This window comes from Chiloscyllium punctatum, chromosome 11 (genome assembly GCF_047496795.1).
Source record: "Chiloscyllium punctatum isolate Juve2018m chromosome 11, sChiPun1.3, whole genome shotgun sequence".
Taxonomy (NCBI): Eukaryota; Metazoa; Chordata; class Chondrichthyes; order Orectolobiformes; family Hemiscylliidae; genus Chiloscyllium; species Chiloscyllium punctatum.
In genome coordinates, this window is record NC_092749.1 from 68,554,864 (window position 1) to 68,572,332 (window position 17,469).

General features: G+C 42.1%; 1 protein-coding gene across 6 annotated transcripts in view; it reads right to left on the bottom strand.

Moving 5' to 3' along the window:
* Window positions 1–4,089, bottom strand: part of bcl11aa (BCL11 transcription factor A a) — a 288,569-nt gene extending 284,480 nt beyond the window's left edge. For 3 of the 6 annotated variants that reach the window (XM_072580983.1, XM_072580984.1, XM_072580982.1), the window contains exon 1: window positions 3,738–4,089. In XM_072580983.1, the coding sequence (XP_072437084.1) occupies window positions 3,738–3,792 (55 nt within the window). In that variant the 5' untranslated portion in view covers window positions 3,793–4,089. Of the gene's footprint in view, window positions 1–1,320; window positions 2,113–3,737 lie in introns of those variants that run through there. The other 3 variants (XM_072580985.1, XM_072580981.1, XM_072580986.1) reach the window with 2 other exon arrangements.
* Window positions 4,090–17,469: the final 13,380 nt, after the last annotated feature.

A 17,469-nucleotide genomic window follows, 5' to 3' on the forward strand; every position in this document is an offset into this window, starting at 1 on the left:
TGAGATTCCAAGACTAATTAGCCATTGTCTTCTGCTGTATTTTCCAATGATCTATAGATTTGAATTTACATTAAAAAGATAGATACACCCCCAAGCAGCACACAGACAACAAGGCTCAAATACAGCAAATGTTTTAATTTTAAAATCACAAATCAGTAAAGTAAGCCATATAATCCAAGTGATTAGCTAAGTATATACTTTTGTAATGAATGTGAAATAGCGACATAGGGAACTTTAAGAATACATGGACATATTTTTAAAAAGATTTACATTGAATGTGTGGGCTATCCTTTCACTAAGTTAACAGTTTTATTGCCGCAAAGTATAATGCTTCAACAGTTATGAATACTGCTTTAAGCATTTGAAGACGTAATTTTATTGCTACTTCTACTGAGCTGATATGGTACAGTACCACTCCGATCTGATACTTTAACGTAAGTTTCAGAAACGGTTAAGAAATCGTTTGTTGTTGTTTACAATCTAAAATTGGAAACTATGCCGTTTCAGCTCGTGAACAAATGTATTCTTTATGATAACAAAGTTTTAGAACCGCTTTCGGTTATTTGAAATCGATATTATTCAAACGGAATGAGGGAGAAATTCGGAGATACAGTAGAGGCAAGCGGCTTAATCGTGGCTCCGTTCAGCTCTCAGTCCGCGAAGGAAAAGTGTGTACGATAATACAGTAAAATCTCGAATTTCAGCTGTCAAATTCTATCCAAAGGCGACGTATTTCCCTAACTGAATACTAGTGCCGTAACTACCTTTGTACGAGCTTGCAGCAAATTGTTGGAAGCCTTATTTGAATTCCACACAACTGTCACTTCGCAAAACTATCAGGAAATGTCGGTTCGAGAAGAGTTTAGCAAATGGCAATAAAGTTACGAACGGTACAAAGCGCGGAGTGAGATATTGGAAAGTGTTGGAGATCGGGAGCAGTGAATTTGGACAAACCAACACACTCACTTGATCACCGATGCTCCCACTCACCCACATTGCTTCGGCTTGTTTTATTTCAAAGTATTTCCCAATATTTAAAAAAATGCAATCACCACAGACACGTGGGTCAAAGCAAACAACCAGCCGCTGTTATTGTACAAACTTTGCTTTTGTTTCAGTAGCTGAATTGATTTAAGAACATGAATTCCTTTTTCTATACACTTTTTTTACGGGGGAAGGGGAAAGCTGATATTCTTGTTTTTTAAAGTGATCGCTTTTATTTAGAACATTGCCTGAACTCAACAAACTTCAGCAATACATCTCGATGCGTCGAGCCCTCGTGCAGGTGAAACTTAACATTAAAAAAAAAGTCCTTTTTACCTGGAAGAATATCGGAAGCAAAAGGGCCAGTGAAGCAGAGAATATTTGGGGCGGGGGGTCAATCTTCGTTTAGTTTTGTTTTGGTCGGCGGGGGGAGGATAAGGAGGAAGACCTGAGAGGAGTCGCTAGGAAATGGTGTTCAAGTTTGTGCAGGTTGCAGCCTGGGTTTGTTTTTTGATGCTACTCTGCCTCCTAGCGACACAAGCCCGCAGCATCGACCCCACTCCCCTCAGCTCCCTCACGCATACATTAAACAACCTTGACACATCTTCCCTATAAAACACCGAGCGAACGCTCTACAATTACATGATTCAACTGGGACTTTGCAAAATAGATACATTCAGAAAACCAAAAGTCCGCACTATATATTGACAGGTGAAATCGCCTTATTTTCCACCCGCTGCTTGGCTTACGGCAAAATAAAATGCATTTTCCACAACCATTGAAAGAAAAAAAAATCGGTTTAAAACGCGAAAGAAACTCCCACAATTTTAACTACACTTTAGTCGCCAGGTTGTTTTTTTCTCTCTGGCCAGTTTGCTCGCTCTGTTGGATTTCAATGCGAAGCCCCATGAAGTGGCCGATCGCAATTTCAGAGATGACGGCAACATTGGAGAATCTGACAAGAAACCTGCGGCTTTCCCCCAACAGGAACAAAGTCTCATTTTCACACACAAACCAAAGCAGAAAACTCCCTCTCCCCGGGCAATCTGCTTAACGTTGGGGGGGCGGGGGAGGGGAATAAATGCAATGAACTTCCTTTTGAACGTGTGTGGATACCCAGTCCGGGATCCAGACTCCCCTCCCTCTCCCCCCCCCCCCCGAGGATCTCAGTGCCCGGGTCCAGGATCTCGGGAACTGGACTCTTTCCCCTAGTTCCGTCCCTGAGCTCGCTCTCTCTCCCTGGGCTATCGCTCCCGCCCGCTCCCCTGTAGATCTCCCGATCTCCCCCTTCTCCTCTTGTGCTCCCGGATCTGTCTCCATCTGTTTCTCTTCTCTCCCCCGCCCCTCCCACCAAGGCTCCAGGATCTCTGTCTATCCCGATCTCTTGGATCTCCCCCCTTCCCCGGGCTCCTGGATCTCTCCATCCGGCTCCGGGATCTCTCTTTCCCTCCTCAGCAGCACAACCACCTCCGGCCTCCCACCACCCCCATACCGGACTCCAGGATCTCTCAAGCACCCCCCCACCCCCCCCCCCCCCCGCTCCGGGATCTCCCTCCCCGGATTCCCTCTTGCCCTCTCCACTCCCGCCCTCCCCGGGCTCCCTCTCCCCGGGATCTCCCCGGGCTCCGAGACTCTATGCCCGGTCCGGCGGATTGCACGTGTGCGCGCCCGGACTGACCGACACCCGCAGCTCGTCCAGACCCGAGAGTGCCCCATCCCTGCCCGCTCACAGACAGTGTTTAGAGCGGAGATCCCCCCCCCCCTCTCCCCAATATTAATGAGACCTCAATAGTTCTGAGAAAGGACTTGCGAAACGCTGTAAAATGTTGAGAGCGGCGGCGCTGGGATTTTTTTTGCCATGAGTTTTTCCGCACACGCGGAGCCGCTTGTTGTAAACATTCGAGCACGAGATTTTTCCCAATCACAATCTACTTCCAGATTTTTTTTTTTGAAAATCTTCCAAAAAAATAGTAAGAGGAGGGAAAGCGGGAGAAGTTAAGCGGTGTATAAAAGTTGCGAGCGAGGATAAAGTGAGGCGATTTCCCGGCTTCCGAGAGAGAGGGCAAAGGGGTGTTGGGGGGGGGGGGGAGGTGGGGGAGAAGTTTAATTTTAGGGGGTGGGGAGAGAGAGAGAGAGAGAGAGAGAGATGGGGCTCGGGGACTGATGCCCTTTGAGAGGCGGCACGATCAAAGCTGCGAATCCAGCGCTGAGTGTCCGGGGCTGAGGATGAAGTGTCCAGGGGGCGGTCGGGAATCGGCACTTTTTTTTTGGACTCTTGTTGAGTTTCTTGTCACGGTTTAGTTGCCCCTCTGCTCCTGAGGAGTTTATTCCGATTTCTTTTTTGTTGAGATTCTTCCCCCCCCCCCCCCAAACCCCGTGCGTCTGAGGTGACGGCGGGGCGATGGGGAAACGGCAAGGTGAACACACACAGAGAGAGAGAGAGAGAGTTGGGCGAATATGAAGCCGGAACACTTGGAGGCTCAGACCCCCCCCCCCCAGCAGCAGCAGCTGCTGCTGCTGTCCCGCTCTGTCCCTCTCAGTCCGGCCACTTGCTGTCAGGAGTCCGGCCAAAGCGCTGACCGATCGAGTCCCAGCGCCGCTGCTGCCGGCACCTCACCGGAGAGGGAGAAGGGACGCTGGGGGAAGGTCTTCCTGCTTCTTCCCTGCACTTTCACCGGGGATTTTTAAAATATATGTGTTTTTTTCTCCCCACAAAAAAAAAGTGGCACAAAAAAATTTCCAAAGCTACTCACGTGAAAATTCCCGTTTACTCAAGTGCTGAGGGTTGCCTTGCTTGCGGCGAGACATGCTCGGTCACATCGGGAGCGGGAAGAAGGAGACTCCAGAGAAAATATCTTCATCAATGGCTTGACATAAAATAAATTAGAAATAATACAAAGATGGCGGATGGAGATGGATTGTGGGATAGCCGTCATGGCTTTAAAACGACCAAGTTCAAGTGCGTACGTGACGTGCCCGCGAACTTGAACGTCAGGAGGTGGCTGGGCAGGGCGAGAGGAGAGAGCAAGCCAATGATACATACCCAGGGACACGGGGCTGGACAAACCCCACTGCTCACAGAGAGTCTCACTCACTCACACACACACACTCACACTCACTCACAGCCCCAGCCATCCAATAGGCGCAGCTTCCAGCAGCCTCCAATCAATCCATCATCTGCTTACCAACCTCCACCCCCCCCCCACCCCATCTCACCACCACCACCCCCTCCCCTTCACACACCACCACCTCCTCTCTCTCTCTCGAAGCCACTCCAACTCTCCCCCCCCCACACACACACACAACACACACACCACTCCCAACTCTCTCTCTCTCTCTTTCTGTGCCAGCCCAAACTGCTTGCAACTCATGGGCACAGGGTTTACTGGCCAGATCCAGGCAAATGAACTGACATTTGTTCTGTACAAGTCGTGCAGGACATCAGGAAGGGCAACACACATGCACTCCACGTTTGTTTGTGTGTGTCCGTTATGATTGTCAACCACGTCCAAAAACGAAAGGTTGACATTATTCATAGAGTTAATTATTTGTGGTCGTGGTGGTACGGGGAATAAACGAGGTTTGCGAAGTATTTTTTACGGTGTAAATAGCCAAATAAGTATTAGAATTTGCAGCCTACTGAAATTTCGATGGTGTACACGTGAGTCTAGACTGTTGGATAGAGAGTAGATATTTACATTTGTATATTATTTTAAATTAAAATCATAAATCAAGTCAACTGCCTTCTTTCACTTTCTATCACAAAAGCAACTGCTCCTGAAAGTTGCTGACTCTTTCTGTGCGTATGTGCTTAAAATATATATATATAACGTTATATTACGTTTATTTTGTAAAATAAAAAGGTGTCCTCGACTATCTATTTCCTTGGCGTTACCTGTTAGACACATCTTTGATGTTTTCGGTTACTCATTGGTGGATAATTCACAAGACTGTGAAACTGCTTGAAGTAACGTGAATATATAATATGAAGTGAAAATGTTAATCCTATTATTTTTCTACCCTTTGTGTCGCTCTTCTATACAGTATGTTAAACCGAGAACGGCTTGATAATTGATCTTCACACAGTTCATTCTCGTTTTTCAATGGATTTTAAGGTATTTTAGTTGCAGGTATTGGAGTTGAATGCAAATTATGTTTAAAATAGCAATGCTGCTTCTCATTTCAAGACACATACACGGTCTTGTTCATTTATACGAGGTGAGAAAAATGAGTTTTCGAGTAACCTTTGAAGATTTTGCACCTGCATCGACCGTTTATTTTAAAATATAATAAAATTTCAAAGCACATGATTCTTTTTAAGGAAAATGATTTTATGTTAATTCTGTTGCTCTTGGTGATACTTGGATGGTTTGATTAAATGTGATGGCTGAAAGTCGAGTCAATCAATATAAAATAAAGCATTTTTTCTAAATCTGCCCTTCCATGTTGATTTAAAACAAAATCTGCACAACAAACTAGAAAAAAATGTGTAGCATAATGCTTTGCAATTAGACAATCGTAAATAAGGAAGAATTTCTATTCACTAGTGCATGACTGAAGACTTCAGCGAGATAACTATCGGAACAGATAGTTTAAAGTACCTTGTTTTTAAAACTTGTGCTATACTATAAATCTGCACTGATGCAACAGGAATTGTAGAATATGAAAGATTTCACAGGCGTTTTAAGTCATTGTTTCCATGAAGTATGAGTGTTATGCTCCCCAGACGTAACCTTGTGTATATGATGGTGCTTTTTTTTATGAAGAATAAACGCATTTAGCTGGAGGGCCCTGGCCGTGAATATGGCCAGCAAAATAGTTCAGGCAGCAGAAGTGAAATTGAACTCATCGTGATCAATGGTACGATATGTTAACACAAACTGCGCCATTTTTTTCTTTTCACCAGCTGTAGCAAGTGGTTGAAGGGTTAACTATTTTTACTCTAACACTCAACGATCAGATAAGATCTGCGGTTGCAGCTGTACCGTCCCTCTCACACGAGGAAGTTAGGTTACTTAAAGTAATGGAAGTAAAACAAAATGGTTTTATAACTCTTAACCCGAGGTGGATGGCACTTCTGTTAAAACGGTGAAAGTACATTTCCCATCTGCAAGGATTCCAAATGACTGTAGGTTGTTTTGTTTTCGAACGTGCGGTTTTCTACAGGAAAAGGGTTCTGTTAATTTATAGGGAGCGAGGGCAAAGCGCTGCCGAGCTGCCAGAGCCAAGTTCCTTCCAGCAGACCTCCCCCACTTCTAATGCAAAATTATTTCTGATCTAATCTGCATCTGGGAGCTGGCTGCTAACCTGGTCCCCCTTTATCTACCATCTTGTCCAGTAGTTAGTGAACTGAGATCGCTGATCCAATTATTGCCAAGTCTCAGGCAAATGAAAATGTACAGACACCAGCACTCCCCCCCCCCCCACGCCACGCCGCCTCACCACACCGCGCGCCTCTTCTTCACTCTTTCCTGATTAAAACTACCGGCGCGGATATATATGAGTAACTTTTGTGTGTAATGTCCGCCCTGTGAAACTCGGACCCAGCACAGAGATCCCGATCGAGTGGCTCGAAGAGTCTGGAGAGGGGTTTGGGGGGAGGTGGTGGGGGGAGTTTCGACGCATTCGGTTGGCGAATTTCACGATCACTTTGTGGACACATCCGTAATGAAGGAATTAATTTCATCTTTTGATTAGCTTAGTGACAGTAACTTTATGTCATATACCCAATGCCTCGAGTTGGGTGATCGAAGTCAGACTGATGTGCTTATTAAAATGTTTCAGCACCTATCTGTGCGTGTTTTCTCATGGAAGAATTTGGCTACTCGTTTTTAATGCATCCGAATAATTATTTTAGCATTCAGAGCAGCGTCGAACCGTTTCACTTGTGACTCCTTTTATTCTCAGAAACCCCTATGGGTGCCTCCGAGCAAAGCGAGTCAACGATCTATCACGCAGCCGATTCAATAGCAGGCTGAGCTAACCTTGACCTTTACCTAGACCTCGCTCCATCTGGTGCCAGGGTGTTTTTCATAATGTTGATGCCTTGCAGTCAAAATTGATCAACGCGGAATCGACCGCCTGACCTCCTCAAGGGGCGTTGCGAGGTAACCTGGCTGCTTGAAAATCGAGAGAGCCATGTGCAAAACATGGGCAGGAAAATTGAGTGTCCGCTTGGTCGCATTTCAATATGTAAATGATCAGACATTAGCAGTCTCGACCCATTCGCAAAATAAATCAAATCCTTCTGCTGCTTTGTCATTCCACACCCCCACCCCCCACCCCCACCCCCCCAGCCCCGTCTCTTACATCATTCAGCAAATGTACTCTTTTTTTATATTAAACCTTTGTTTTCTGACTGGGTCTTGCAGCAGTACCCCTAGCGTCGCCGCCAACCTTTACTCGGTGATCAGCGCCTTGTTGTTGCTGATTGTAATCAAATGTTTCGCATAATCTACATAGCTTCTGCGGTCAGTGGTCAACAGCTTGCATAATTCGGAAGTTTAATTCAGTTGTCAGGAAGATAAAGTCAGAGTTTTTGGTTTGCAATCTAACAACTATCGCTTGAATAACTAATTGATCACTCCGTGACGTTTAACTTCGAAGCGCGTTTTGATACAAGAAAGGGGACAATAAATTTGAATAAACTGTAGCATTTGGAGGTAGTGGACAGTTGTGGCATGTGACTTCCAGTATATTAAAGTGGCTGCACTGCTTAATGTGTGTCCGTTGACAAGATGGATCTATTTGCAAGACTAAACCACTTTCCTTCACATACTTTCTCATTACCACAGTTCCAGTGACCTTTATTGCACAGGTTCGTCGCAGTATCTATTGATAAAGGCGAACTTAGCGATGTTTTCAGTATTGTCTGTACAGTCTTGAAGACGTGCCAGCGCTTGCCAGTAAAAATGAGTGTCAATTACAAGCTTCCATATTCCATCCCACATATTAGGAGGCACTTGAGCAGAAAGCGTTCAGATGACGTTTGCACTATATTCAGAAGTGCAAATCGTGTAGGCTTTGTACCAAAACTAATCGCGAACAAAAGATCTGTGTCTTGGCATACAAAATTGAGTGAGAAAGTGTAGCGTTTGAAATGCCCCTGCTGTACAATCCAAACGTAATTGGTGGCATGCATGCTGTGTGTTATGTTATACATATGGATCTGGTGCTATAATATTCATTGCCTTTGTTCAAGATGAGACAGGCAACCGAGAGGTAGTAGCACAACAAAGATTGTTTTGTCTGTGGCTGGATCTATGTTGCGTTCCCCCTCCCCTCCCCCGCCTTGCCGTCCAGGTGTGAAAAAAAACTAGTAAAACTGGATTTTGGCTTCCACCAAATGACATGAAAAAGTGCCTTTTATGAGCTTAGGTATTCTTGTCCCCACTCCCAAAACCTAGAAATCATCTATTGCAAACTGCAGTTACCTTAATGAAACCTTTCAACCAGTTGTACCATGCAGATGTATTCTAATTTATTTTGTTTCCCTTAACTTTAAAGGGTCAGAGCCAAACGCCAATTCTGCCCTACGTGTGCCATTTAGATATTTTCTCGCTGCTATTTATTTTGTAGAGATGCAGAGACTTGTACATAACCTCTTTCTATTGCTCATCAGCTGATCCTGAATAGTCTCCAACACGAATGTCTTTACAAACAACCTAAAGTCTTTCTACTTATTTGGACCCTTTTAAAAAAAGTTTATGCTTATAATTTCCTCTTTGGAGTAATTTATTTTGCCTCAAATTGAAGTTGTGCAACTTTACTCATTTTTTTTTGAAAAAAGTCAAATCTAAGTGACCTTCTTAATCCACTTCATTTTGGGGGAATTTGAAAACAGTTTTACTTTTAATAAGTAGGAACATCCTATCTTTTTATTTGGTGTTTCCTCCGTAACAATTTATTTTACAGATGTTTTGTTGGCCCACACTTTCTCTAGGTGTGTGTTGAATTCTTCATCTAAGAAGAAATTCTCAACTATTTTGTTTTTATAATTTTGAAATCCCCATACATCACGCGAGAATCCTCTCTTGCACATCATTTGAGTTTTTTTAATCCAACAGTCACTACTATGGTAAACACTTGAACGTTGAGTTAGTCTTAATGCAGACCATTTCACCTTTTTGCGGCCAGACAGAAGCATACAAGGACCAATTGAATCTGTCTGGACTCAAGTACAGACAGATGGACGGCGCATAGAGCCAAGAGGTTACGTTTGCCAAGCCCTGCATCGACCCTTTCAGGGGGACTGTACTCAGTTAGTCTGTTGTTGGAGTTGAATTATAGTCGTGCACTGCCACACACACAAAAAAAACATTGTTAATAACACTGACTGCATATTCTTGAACAGCCAGCTACCACTGAGGTTAACTTCGAATTGCCTTACTGTTTGAAAACATATTCCTCCTATTTGGAATGCTGGGTCAAAACGTGGAACAAAGTGTTTCCAGGCTTTTGTATCAACGCAGTAAGTGAATTATAGACCCTGCCATTGTACGACAAAAAAAAATGACATTTGTTAGAGCATCTTTCCATTGTTACATCAAGATGTAATGCCTGAAACACTATCTAGCAAACAATATTTTGGGGGATAGGGTGAGAAGAGTAAGGGCACTGTTTCATTTACAGTTAGAATCTAAATTAATTATATATACCCGCTAACCGCTACAGGAAGCATTGGAATCGTTCCAAATCACCAAAGCTCTCGAAGTCATTTAATTTAAACAAAAACTTGAATTCGTCACGAGTGTTGGATGTTGCCCACCTGTCTGCACCTGGTGGTCAATCACCTTTCGTAAGCTGCGTCGTGATGGTATATAATGCGCTGTTGTTTTTCTAATATATATGTAACCAGATCATTGGTGATGCTCACACAAAGCTAAATTATAAAACAATAACTGCATAAAAGGCATTAACTGTGTTAATTGCTTTTTAAAGAAATTCCATGGCTTAAAAATGAAAGAAATACTAACTTAAAATCCCATCTACGGCAGGATATATCTTTTTAAACATAATCGTCAAATCTGGCAATTCAATCATCAGCACAGGTTTAAATCGGCGGCTGACAATGAATATTAATGTGAGGATTTCGCACTGGGTATTATCATACTGTGGAACGGGTGGGTCTATGATCCGCGTGTTGGCAAGCATTAGCAGTAATCAAAACGGATTACTTGACCAAAAAAAAAGTCTTTGAATAAATCTTATATGTTTTGTCAATTTCCTTTAATTCGTTTTTAAAGTGCTTGTTGACAGGATTTGGTGGGAAGACGGAGGAAAACATTACACGTTCTCTCCCACCCTCCCTAACGATAAACCATGTTACATTTTAAACACTTTAAGTGGAAAATGCTTTTGTGTAATTAGTAAAAAAATAAATTTCAGACATTTCTTCCATATTACTTAAATGTATTACACTACAACAGATTATTAATATGTAGACTGCTATTATCTGCAAAAGCTAAAAGTGAGTAAATAGTAAGTTGTGTTATAAATAGCTGTTAAGTAATGAGTTAAATATATGTATATACATATACATATAAGTTATACATAGCTATACAACTCACTCTTGCATTGTGCAAAATGCAGAAACCAGTTTTGTGAATGTTGCTCAAGTTTAAAACAATGAATTTAAGATTAACATATAAAATATATTTAGAAATTAACAGACATACATATTGTTTAGTGCTCAGGCATTTACATGTCTCATATTTAGCTGATATTTCGGAACCGGGCATGTGAAAAGTCAATTAAACTGGATATATTTTACTTTTGTTTTTTGTTTAAATCGTTTGCTTCACACCATACTTGGCTGATTATTGCTGCCCACTGTCCATCAATCTATCGTAATGCATGATCTTGTTTATAACTGGTGTAGTTAAGTTGTTGTTAATTTTACACTAAACGGTTGTTATGATGACAAATGAGGAGGCTGTGATCACACACATGGGACCACAAATTTATCTCACGCGTGAAAAGTGGGATTTTGGTTCGGAAGCTTGGCGGTTCTTCGACATGTCTCGGATGGGAATTGGCTGAAGATCCCGCAACTGAAACCCAAATCCTTCACCTTTGGAATGTAGAGAAACGGGCAAATAAAAGTCAATCCAAGCAACTTCTCGAAAAGGGAATTATTTTAAGCGTGGTTGTGCAGCGCTGCGATTCCAATGGAAGCTCGTATATTGATATTTGTATCGGCTACATTGTATTTTAAATGATTTACACGATTATGTATATTAGCAGAGGTACAATGATAACATTTCTGTTACAACTAAGATTTATGTACAAATCCTTTCACATACGTTCGATCAATACGATTTAAACTTAGTTCTATTCTCCAGTAGTATCTGAACGTATTTAATATTGAACGTACTTTAAAATAAAAGTTTACTGATTATTAAAATAGTTTGTTTATTTTCTTTGTGAGTGCCTGTTTTTAAGAAGGATTATACCCAATATAGGATTAGTTTTGAAAGGGTTCCGTGCTCAATTGCTAATCAGGAATATTGCAGATCAAAGAGAGAAAGAGACAACGAACGATAAAGATCAATTTCAATTTTGTGCAGATAGATTGAATAAGTTATGTTTTAGATCAACTCAGATAAACCATAAGCACGCTTTTCACCGGTGAGCAGATTGGCAGAGGAAAAGGGGAAGTTTGTATTTCTTTGTCAGAGGTGCTGCACTGTCCAGCAGTTTGTAATGAACGCGCGCCATCAACAGGGCAAAGGCAGCACTTTACATCCATAATACAGTACTGTACACCCCATAATCACACAACTAGGTCACACAGGCACACATCAACTACAATGAGTTAGACACCTGGTCAAACGCCATTCTACCGGAGGCCTGTTGCTAAGACAATCAGATCACACAACAAAATATTGAAGATCTCTACACTAATAGCATCATAAAGGTTCACATGCTTCAAATGTTCGAAGGAGTTGGGCAAATTTTAACTCACGATTACAATTTCGATTAGCTTATGCCTAATCAAATTCTATCCGCTTAAGCTATAGGACCAAGTTGTTAATAATCATCAATTACCGATACAATAATAAACCGATTCGGAAACTATAATAAACGCTTTAAGTTCGCCTGAAGAAACAAGTGAATTAAACTAAATTGGGTTTTACTGTAAATGTATGAAATTACAAACACTATTCCTCTTCAAGGTACAAAGGAATGTAGTCCGTTGATACTAGTTACGTATATATTATTACATATATATAATTCCAAAAGTTATTTTTTTCCCAACAAGATGCAAAAATCAGGTTGCAATGATGTACTTCGTGGTAAAAGTAGTAAATGTGAAGACTTCCCCGTATTTAAGATGCACCCATCGCTTTTAGCATACCACACATTGACCAAGGAACAAATCAAGATATATGAATCTCAAAAAGAACGACACCAGGAAAATATTGGACAGAAACACCTTAAACAAATTGCCAAAGAATCCAACCACAAAGTTCAAAATCTGTGTTCCTACAACATAGTTCTAATACAAATTCAGGAGGCAACCTGGCAGTGGATGCTTTCTGAATTAAAGTGAGTGTACAACTTCAGTATTTATAAGGACTCGTCTATAGGAGATGTACAGTAGCAAATATTAGTTGCATTTACAAGTGTCCTTAACCTCAGAGAAGGCTGATCTAAAATGGAGACTATTATTTTTACAAGTGGAAATAAAGCAGAGGGCACACACTGTGGAATGAGAAATAGTACTGAATAAAATTGGGTTCCCAGGAATTGTAGCACAATGGTTGTTACTGAAGTACTATTCCAGAACAGAAAATGCTGGAAGTGCTCAGCAGTTTGGAAGCACAGGATAGACTCAGAACAACCTAACAGCTGAAAACTAGGTTGCATTTTTCAGTAATCCAGAGGTCTGGATTAATGCTCCAGAGGCCTGAGTTTAAAATCCCATCGCAGCAGGTAGGGGATTTAATTCAGTAAATTAAATAAATCTGGATTACAATGTTAGTTGAGTCATGGTGACCATGGAACTATCAGATTGTTCATCTTGTTCGTTGACATAATTGGACCTATTCTGACCAATATCTGGCCAGACAGACAGGAATGAAATGACCTAGCAAACCACTGCCGTGAAAAAGGTCAAAAACAAAGTAGACAGATGTCACTGCCCTAGATACTGGATATGGCAAAGGCATGGTCAGCCACATTGACCCTGCAAAATCTTTCTTATTGTTATGGGAAATGTGCCAATAATGAAAGAGTTAGAGAACTGTCTGAAAGACTGATCAACTAATGAAGGGTTATGCCCAAAACATCAATTCTTCTGCTCCTCAGATGCTGCCTGACCTGCTGTGCTTTTCCAGCAACACACTCTCGACTCTGATCTCCAGCCTCTGCAGTCTCACTTTCTCCCTCCTGATCAACTGACAGCCCACTATAGACATACACATAGAATCATACATTTCAGCTAACATCCCAGACCCATTCCTCATCATCCTGGGTACATCACAGCAGGACAAACCCTTTCATGGAGACAATACGATAGTGTTATATCATTGGTAGGTAATGTTTCTGGGAATCCTTAACATTGATTCTACATACCATGAAGTCTCATAGCATCTGACCAAACAATGGGCAAGGAAACCTCCTGATTATAAAACATCCTTACTGCCTCTGTGTATTCGAACCTCTCAGCTGAAGAAGCAGTGGTTGAACACCACTTGTAAACAAGAGTAGCACGGATACAGAATAGACTTTGGATGAGGGATCCCAATGATCCCAACAAGAGTGGCTCGGTAATGCTACTATTGGTTGACATTGGGCAGGTCCTGAAAGATTTATCTGCAGAACTAGACCTGCAGCAGTTTGTGAGTAAATGAAAACGAGAGATAAAATTCCATGACCTCATTCTCTCTAATCTATCACTGCAGGTCCATCCACCCATAACAATACTGGCAGGAGTTACCATTTCTGGTGGACATGAAGTCCCATCTTCACAAGACACCCTCCATCTTTATTGCACGGCACTGCCATTATGCTAAATAGGATAGACTCAGAACAACCTAACAGATCAAAACTAGGCCCTCAGGAAGTGCTGTGGACCATCAGTAACAATGGAATTGCATTCAACCACAACTTCTAACCTCAGAGTCCAGTATATACTTCACTCTGTCATTACCATCAAATGATAGTTCAACCATAACTGAATGAAGAAGATAAGAAAGCTTGTTAAGAATACATTCATGAATATGTAAAAATGAGCCAAACTGGTGAAGCTACAACAAAAGGACAACAAGCATTTTATACAGGAGGAACAGCATACACTAGGCAGTGCTGAGCAATCCCACAACCAATAAATCAAATAAAACTCTGCAGTCCTACTGTATCCGATGGCAAATGGTGGATACTTAAATAACTAACTTGAGGAAGAGCCTCCAGAAGTATCCTCAACCCCACTGATGCTAGAGTCTGGAGTGTAAAAAGGCCAGGTTGAAACATTTACAACCATCTTAAACCAGAAATGCTGAGAGGATGATCCATTTCAATCAACTCCTAAGGTTCCCAGCATCGGTGATAACAGGCTCCAAGCAATTTGGTTCACTCCACTGGATATTAAGAAGTAGTGAAGCACACTAAATTCAGTAGAGGCTACAGGCCTGACAACAAATCAGTTGAAATATTGATGATGTATGCTCCAGAACTAGCTATGACTGTAGCAGAGCTCTTTCAGTATGGTTGCAACACAGGCATCCATCTAACATGGTAGAAGATTGTCCAGCTACATCCAATTCATAAAAAGCTAAAGAAATTAAACCTGGACAAAGTAATAAAAGATGGCATCCACAGTTCCATAAGTGAGCCATTAACTCAGCAATAAACTACTCACTGATAAACAGTTTACATTCCACCAGTTTTGGTGGAAAGATGGACTTATTCCAGAGGTGAGGTGAGGGTAACTGCCTTGATATCAAGATTGCATTTGACTGAGCATAGCATCAGGGAGTCATAGCCAAAACTGCATTCAGTGGAAAACCAGTTAACATTCTCCACTCGTTGGATTCATAGTAAGCATAAAGGTTGTGATTTTTTGAGGCCAGGTATCTCAGCCTTGGAACATTATTGAAAGAGTTCCTTAGATTAATGTCCTAGGCCTAACAATCTTCAGCTGACCTTCCATTATAAGGTCAGATATGGAGATGCTTACTGATGATTGCACAATGTTCAGCACTTGTGTAACTCGCCCAATAGTGTTCACATGCAAAATTCAGGTTCAGGCTGATAAATGACAAGTAACATTTACACCAAACAAATGTTCATCAATGATCATTGTCAACAAGAGGTAATCCAAACATTAATTCTTCAGCATTCAGCAAGTTTGACACTAATCAGGGCAAAGTAAACCATTTGATAAGCATTACATCTACTATGTGAAGCATTTATTCCTTCCATATTGATGCATAAAGGCAACATTACGTGTTGTTTATATGATGATAAGACAATAGATAATAGACAATAGACAATAGATGCAGGAGTAGGCCATTCAGCCCTTCGAGCCTGCACCGCCATTCAATATGATCATGGCTGATCATTCCTAATCAGTATCCTGTTCCAGCCTTATCTCCATAACCCTTGACTCCACTATCTTTAAGAGCTCTATCCAATTCTTTCTTAAATGAATCCAGAGACTGGGCCTCCACTGCCCTCTGGGGCAGAGCATTCCACACAGCCACCACTCTCTGGGTGAAGTAGTTTCTCCTCATCTCTGTCCTAAATGGTCTACCCCGTATTTTTAAGTTGTGTCCTCTGGTTCGGCACTCCCCCATCAGCGGAAATATGTTTCCTCCTGCCAGAGTGTCCAGTCCTTTCATAATCCTATACGTTTCAATCAGATCCCCTCTCAGTCTTCTAAACTCAAGGGTATACAAGCCCAGTCGCTTCAGTCTTTCCGTGTAAGGCAATCCTGCCATTCCAGGAATTGACCTCGTGAACCTACGCTGCACTCCCTCAATAGCCAGAATGTCTTTCCTCACATTTGGAGACCAGAACTGTACACAGTACTCCAGGTGTGGTCTCACCAGGGCCCTGTACAGCTGCAGAAGCACCTCTTTGCTTCTATACTCCATTCCTTTTGTTATGAAGGCCAGCATGCTATTAGCCTTCTTCACGACCTGCTGTACCTGCATGCTTGCCTTCATTGACTGGTGGACAAGAACACCCAGATCTCTCTGAACAGCCCCTTTACCTAATTTGATACCATTGAGGTAGTAATCTGCCTTCCTGTTCTTGCCACCAAAGTGGATAACCAGACATTTATCCACATTAAACTGCATCTGCCATGCATCTGCCCACTCACCTAACTTGTCCAGGTCACCCTGTAATCCCCTAACATCCTCATCACATTTCACCCTACCACTCAGCTTTGTATCATCAGCAAATTTGCTAATGTTATTGCTGATACCATCTTCTATATCATTTACATATATTGTAAAAAGCTGCGGTCCCAGCACGGATCCCTGCGGTACCCCACTGGTCACTGCCTGCCATTCCGAAATGGAGCCGTTAATCACTACCCTTTGTTTCCTATTAGCCAACCAATTCTCTATCCAATCTAGTACTTTGCCCCCAATACCGTGCGCCCTAATTTTACTCACTAACCTCTTGTGTGGGACTTTATCAAAAGCTTTCTGAAAGTCCAGGTACACTACATCCACTGGATCTCCCTCGTCCATCTTCCGAGTTACATCCTCAAAAAATTCAAGAAGATTAGTCAAGCATGATTTCCCCTTCATAAATCCATGCTGACTCTGTCCTATCCTGTTACTATTATCCAGATGTGCCGTAATTTCATCCTTTATAATAGACTCCAGCATCTTTCCCACCACTGAGGTCAGACTAACTGGTCTATAATTTCCTGCTTTCTCCCGCCCACCCTTCTTAAAAAGTGGCACAACATTAGCCGCCCTCCAATCCTCAGGAACCGACCCTGATTCTATTGAACTCTGGAAAATAATCACCAGCGCATCCACGATTTCCCGAGCCACCTCCTTCAGTACCCTGGGATGCAGGCCATCAGGGCCCGGAGACTTATCAACCTTCAGACCTAACAGTCTCTCCAACACCAAATCCTGGCAAATATAAATTCCCTTAAGTTCAGGTCCTTCAGCCACTGTTACCTCAGGGAGATTGCTTGTGTCTTCCCCAGTGAACACAGATCTGAAGTACCCATTTAATTCCTCTGCCATTTCTTTGTTCCCAGTAATATATTCCCCCGTTTCTGTCTTCAAGGGCCCAATTTTTGTCCTAACCATTTTTTTGCCTTGGACATACCTAAAAAAGCTTTTACTATCCTCCTTTATTTTCTTGGCCAGTTTACCTTCGTACCTCATTTTTTCTCTGCGTATTTGCACTACCTCAGCAAAAGTTCTTCAACAGCAATTTCTAACTCTTTTGCTCACCACTATCTACAAATTCCCCTCAAAATTACATGTTATCCTGACTTGAACATAT